Source organism: Populus nigra, chromosome 7 (genome assembly GCF_951802175.1).
Source record: "Populus nigra chromosome 7, ddPopNigr1.1, whole genome shotgun sequence".
In the NCBI taxonomy this organism is placed as follows: Eukaryota; Viridiplantae; Streptophyta; class Magnoliopsida; order Malpighiales; family Salicaceae; genus Populus; species Populus nigra.
This window is the reverse complement of record NC_084858.1, coordinates 1,045,677-1,051,979: the sequence shown is the minus strand read 5'-3', so window position 1 is coordinate 1,051,979 and position 6,303 is coordinate 1,045,677. Positions and strand designations below refer to the sequence as shown.

General features: G+C 37.0%; 1 protein-coding gene across 4 annotated transcripts; it reads left to right on the top strand.

Moving 5' to 3' along the window:
- On the top strand, positions 1 to 6,303 carry LOC133699299 (DEAD-box ATP-dependent RNA helicase 35). Of its 4 annotated transcripts, XM_062122504.1 has the most exons (5): positions 2 to 242; positions 1,519 to 1,712; positions 1,899 to 2,220; positions 3,406 to 4,315; positions 5,207 to 6,303. In XM_062122504.1, exons 4-5 carry the CDS (start codon positions 3,417 to 3,419, stop codon positions 6,069 to 6,071), a joined length of 1,764 nt encoding a protein of 587 aa, XP_061978488.1. In that variant the 5' UTR covers positions 2 to 242; positions 1,519 to 1,712; positions 1,899 to 2,220; positions 3,406 to 3,416; the 3' UTR covers positions 6,072 to 6,303. The 4 variants fall into 4 exon arrangements, with proteins under 4 accessions (XP_061978492.1, XP_061978488.1, XP_061978491.1 ...); XM_062122508.1 differs by lacking the exon at positions 1,899 to 2,220 and having other exon boundaries at positions 1 to 242; XM_062122507.1 differs by lacking the exon at positions 1,519 to 1,712.

Below are 6,303 nucleotides of genomic sequence, written 5' to 3'. Positions count from 1 at the left end.
TTTAACAAATGCAGAATTTTGAAATGCCCTCTGTCCTTTGACTCAGCACAGCAGTCTCTTTCTTCCAAATTTCCAATCTTCCATCCTCTTGAAACGCTCTCTCTCCTGATCTAAAGAGCTCCTACAGGCTACAGTCCTATCGATTCCGCTCTCTCCAAATTCATCTCCCCAGTGGCTCAGTCCTTCCTCCTCATTTCATCGACTTTGATTTTTGTGATTTCTTACCCGATCGATTTCATCAGGTATATTTCCAAAATATCATGTTTATTTTAGTTTTTTTTTGGTGTTTAATTTCTGTCGATTATTATGCGTTATCCTTAATTTTTTCTTATCAAAACTGGAGTGGAGGCGTATAGGAATTAGGTTGTATTACTGAAGAGGTGTGCTTGTCTACGTGATTTTGTGCTTTTCAAACTGCGCTCTTAGAATTAATTATAAAAAATTATTATTTTGGCTGCTTTTCAACCAACTAAACCGCAGTTTAAAACGTAAAAGAGAAAGTGCGTAGAAATGGTGTGATCTGAAGAAAGCTTGCATTGAATTAGATCTCCTATAGGGAGAAATTGTGGCACACCATGCGGAGAAATGGCTGATGGTTCATGCCTAGTCATGATCTAGACTGTGGAGCCTTTATATTTTACATCATTTTTCCTTGTTTTGTTTCTGCTTTTCTAATTTCTCCCTTTATATTTTTTTTTCTGCTTCTATTTTTCGATTAGTATTTAGAAAAATTATATTAAGTTAAAATTTTATTTTATTTTATTTCAGTTCTTTTTTCTTAATTAATTTTTTTTACTATGCTTCGATCAAGTTAAAAAACATCAGAGCTGGAAATGGAAGAGAAGTTAGAACTAAATTATCATTATTTTGAATTAACAGCCTCTGTTTCTAGGAGTGCTTATGTTGAATGAATATAAGTATATAACCATATTTCGCTTCAAAAACCCTTTTCTTTTTCTACTTGGGTTTCTATAATCGTGAACTTCAAACATCAAGCTCATACAGTTATGAATTCATTGCTTGGTTTAACATTCCTTAGTTAACATTCTAGTATAGGGCAACAATGTTCAACTTGTTGATGCTATGATGCTATTATAATGGACTTGCTATAGTATTATGTCAGACAACAACTAGCTAGTATGCCCGGGCAATGCTTCAAGCTTTTTTCTTTTTTTAATTATGTGATAATTAAAATAAATACCACTCAACTATACTAAAAGACTTGGGAAACTTAATGAATTCAACTTGGTTACGCCAGAGTAACTCCCAACCGGTTTAAATTATCCCTGGCTGCTCACACCAGCATCATCTATTCCCCTTAGGGGAACAGCTTGCAAACATTGTTGCTAGGTGCAATTGATGTCACCTTTCTTGCCATCATATGGGAGTAAAACCATCTACTATTAGACAAACGATTGGCAAGCAATGTTTATTTTCTTCTATTTGTTTTTCACTCTTTTAGTGGAGGTGGAGATTATCTTAGTACCATGAGTGATAATGACATTCTGATACTCACAGGGTGAAATTGGGGATGGAAATTCTGAGTGCCTCACTAGCGACATTTTTGGATCAGCTAGATGTTAAATCCAATTGCTTGTTGCATGTTACATAATTTTGTTTGGATGGAAGGTAGAGCAGATCAATTATTGATAGAGAAGGATTCAAATTTCTAAACAAGGACGATACTAGTGTAGTGCAAGAAGGCATTCAAGGTGATATATCTCAACAACAACAAATGAGTTTGGTTAGGGAAGCCATTGCAGATCAATTGTGGAATGATTATAATAATCATTAAGAATTTATTGTATCTTAATTAATATTGTTCATAGGTATAAGACTTCATTATTAATACTCTCTAACAATGAAAATATTATATTGTTATGTTCATTCTTGCACAGTTATTAAACCTGGACCAGCCCGGCGGGTCGACCCGGTATCTGGACCGGTCTGGGCAAAGTTAAAAACCGGCTTGGCAAAAAACCGGTCAAACCCGGTTGACCCGGTGGGTCGACCCGTGACCCAGGCGAGACCCGGCATATATATACATTAACTTTCCTTTGAGCCGCTGGCAGTAAAACGAAAGTTGAACAACTAATTAATTAGTCTCTGCCCTAATTTCTTGAGAAGAGCAGCCCGCCCCTAATTTCCTTCTCTGTTATCTTTTGCAAAACAAATAATTGGTTGAGATTTCATCGGAGAAATTGGAGTTTATTTCTACAGGTGCTCTGTTTTCCTTACGCTGCTTACTTTTTTATGTTTTTTTCTTTGTTGAGATTTCTTATTGCATACAATTGCTGCAGATTTTGAATGATTCCCTCTTTTTTCCATGTTTTTTAAGCTCTTCTTCGGATTGAAACAAATAATTGAAAAAAATATTCATTTGACAACCATCCTTTAGTCACCCATGAAGAGAAACATCTGATATGATTTGCAAACATGAACTTTGTTGTTGTCGGTTTCATTCTCCATTAACATATTCATATTGAGCACCGACTGTGAAGGCATTTCCTCCATGTTGCCCGTATTATTAGTTTTTGATCTTTTTGTTGATTGTGAGTTTTTGATCTTCTTGTTGATTGATTAGCTTTGCAATGGTGAACATATGGGAAATGAATCGAGTGAGCTTTAGTTTTTTCTTCTTCTTATGTTTAATGATTTATTGTGATTTTTAAGGAATCTTTTGGATTTGTTGGAAGCTAATACCATTCTATTTTTGTTCCACTGCTTAAATTTTAGTTACACTGGGTAGGAAAAGGTAAGCAATTCATCAGTGGGTTTTGCGGTTTAGGGATGATGTAGCAGTTTGATTTCTTTAATCTTTATATTTAAGGAGAGGGGTTGACCCACAAAACCCGTGACCCGGTCATTTTTCCGGGTCAACTACCGGGTTGAGTTTTATAACTATGCATTCTTGTACCTCATTCAATTTAATTAGGTGGAAAATTTATCTCAAAACCTTTCAAAATAATGATAAAAAATATTAGTGTATGTCAAGATATTAAGAATATCATAGAAAATGTTTAATTTGAATACAATTTTCATTTTGCCATTTTTCTCGAAATGGAAAACAATATAAAATGAACACATTTTCCAGTTTTCTGAGTTGGAAAAATGATCTGAAATTTTAAGAAATGAACATGTTCTCTATTTTTCTATTGGAGAAGAAAAACTAGAAAAAGAGAAGAAAATTGAAAATGATAAGGGAAAATTGTTTTGTGTTATTGAACAGGGCCTAAGTGGCTTATTGCTAAACTTGGTTTTCTTTTTCTTGTTATTTTATGTTGTGTTGTCATGTTCGCTTCCAACAAGTGTAAATTTGGAGGACCTGCAGCGTGTTTTTGTTTTGTGTTTTTTTCATTGGAATTTTAAAATACAGTGGTTGCTGATGAATTTGTGTTCCTACAGGAAATTAAAGCATGGAGGAAGAGGATAACTACGTGGAGTATGTTCCTGTGGCGAAGCGTCGAGCATTGACAGCTCAAATGATTCTTCAGAGAAGGGGAAATATCTCTGCTTTAGAGGATGAACTTGAAAAATCAAAACTTGCAGAAGCCAAACCCAGTCTCCTGGTCAAAGCATCTCAGCTCAAGCGTGACCAACCTGAAATTAGTCAGACGGAGCAGATTGTGCAACAAGAAAAAGAAATGATAGAGCATCTATCTGATAAGAAAACACTCATGTCAGTTCGTGAGTTGGCCAAGGGAATCACATATACGGAGCCATTGTTGACAGGATGGAAGCCGCCGCTTCCAATCAGGAAAATGTCCAGAAAGGAATGTGATGCAATTCGAAAACAGTGGCATATAATAGTTGATGGTGAAAAAATTCCTCCACCGATTAAGCATTTTAAAGATATGAGGTTTCCCGAGCCTATTTTGAAAATGCTAAAAGCCAAAGGGATTGTGCAACCTACTCCTATTCAGGTGCAAGGTCTTCCTGTTATCTTAACAGGAAGGGACATGATTGGGATTGCCTTCACAGGATCTGGGAAGACGCTTGTTTTTGTGCTTCCACTGATTATGATTGCCTTACAGGAGGAGATTATGATGCCCATCATGCCTGGAGAAGGCCCTGTTGGTTTGATTGTCTGCCCATCAAGAGAACTTGCCAGACAAACTTATGAAGTTGTGGAAGAATTTTTGATTCCGATGAGAGCAGCTGGGTATCCAGAACTGAGGCCAGTACTATGTATTGGTGGAGTGGATATGAGGTCGCAGTTGGAGGTTGTAAAGAAGGGTGTGCACATTGTAGTTGCAACTCCTGGAAGGTTGAAGGACATGCTAGCAAAGAAGAAAATGAGCCTGGACAACTGCAGGTTTGAACCATTTATTTTGTGATACAGTATTGTTTTAAATTAATGACTTTGTTCTCTATTGTTATTGTGATAGTTATGGATTCTTACTTTTATCTTGTTGAGAGGGTCTCTATTTGCTATATGCATCCATATAGATTTGATACCAAACTAAGCCCCTGCCATATATTTCCTCTTTTTTTTTCCAGACCCCCTTGTCAATTAAGTATTTTTTATTATCCTTTTTTTTAGTTCTGCAGACATGCAACCTCAGCTGACATTCCTCATCTCAAATTTTTTTTCAAACTCATATAATGTCTGCTTGCCGGTTATACTTCTAGTCTTGCTAGACTTCAAAACCTTAAACTTGATCATATTTGCTACTCAGATTTAATTTGGCTTTTTCTCCACAAGTGGTGCAGTTGAGTTTGACTTGGTTCCTGTCATTTGAGAAAGCCACAAAGGACATTGCTAATAAGATAGCCTTTAACATCATAGGAAGTGATGGAGGAACTTGTGGTGTCTGGAGAATAATTTCATATTAGTTGCTCAATGATTCTTTGAAGATGTGTAGTCTGAATAAACTTTCTTGGTATTGTATCTTCAGCTTATTTGTGTAGCTATAAAGATGACATCTTGAATTGAAAATGTTCGATGCAGCTGTATTTAACCGTGCATATAAGAGTTGGTGTTGCCATTTTCTTGTTTCTATTCCCCCTTAGTTTCCTAGTCTTGCAGCAAATTGTATGGCTTTGCTATGTTTGCTCGCTTGATGCATTTTTTTTCATCCTTTCATATAATGTTTGATACACTTTTCTTCTCTCTCTAGCTCTCTTTTTTTCTTTTTTCCCTGAAGATATATTTTTTATTCATCTGCTAGCTACTTTCTGTTAAGATTGTTGCCATTGCCTTCAGGTACTTGACATTGGATGAAGCAGATAGATTAGTGGATTTGGGCTTTGAGGATGACATAAGGGAAGTTTTCGACCACTTCAAAGCCCAAAGGCAAACTCTTTTATTCTCTGCCACCATGCCCACCAAAATTCAGAATTTTGCTAGAAGTGCTCTCGTGAAGCCTGTCACTGTTAATGTGGGAAGAGCCGGGGCAGCAAACCTTGATGTGATCCAGGAGGTTGAGTATGTAAAACAGGAGGCAAAGATTGTTTACCTTCTTGAGTGCCTACAGAAGACACCACCTCCTGTATTGGTATTTTGTGAGAACAAGGCCGATGTGGATGACATTCATGAGTATCTCCTCTTGAAGGGAGTGGAGGCTGTTGCCGTTCATGGAGGAAAAGACCAGGAAGAGAGGGAGTATGCGATTTCATCATTTAAAGCAGGCAAGAAAGATGTCTTGGTTGCAACTGATGTCGCCTCAAAAGGGTTGGATTTTCCTGACATTCAACATGTAATTAACTATGACATGCCTGCCGAAATTGAAAACTATGTACATAGGATTGGGCGAACAGGAAGATGTGGTAAGACTGGAATCGCAACGACCTTTATAAACAAAAACCAGAGTGAGACGACACTTCTTGATCTGAAGCACCTCTTGCAAGAAGCGAAGCAGAGGATTCCTCCTGTTTTGGCTGAGTTAAATGATCCAATGGAAGATGGAGACACGATTACCAGTGCAAGTGGAGTTAAAGGGTGTGCTTATTGTGGTGGTCTCGGTCACCGCATCCGTGATTGCCCCAAGTTGGAGCATCAGAGAAGCCAGCAACTTGCAAACTCCAGGAGGGATTATTTCGGGTCTGGTGGTTATAGGGGAGAAATCTGATGTATTTGTACGGTCTTTTCAGCTGATCTGGCGTGCATATTTCTATAATATGTTTGTGTTACTGTATCAGAAAACTTTATGTTCTTTTAAATGGCAGGGTTACAATAGAGAGGCTTTAGTTGAAATTTATGTTGTCTGTAAATGTAGTTAAGATAGCCAGTATTGGAGGATTATCTTGTTAGCTAACATTTTTTTTGAATTTTTATGATCTCTTGCCCTGCTTATTGAATCA

Bases quoted from the DNA above. Each gene is read 5' to 3' on its own strand.
- LOC133699299 (XM_062122508.1), top strand. From the start codon at position 3,417: ATGGAGGAAGAGGATAACTACGTGGAGTATGTTCCTGTGGCGAAGCGT. The intron at 4,316-5,206 runs GTTTGAACCATT...CATTGCCTTCAG, and splicing joins ATGAGCCTGGACAACTGCAG to GTACTTGACATTGGATGAAG.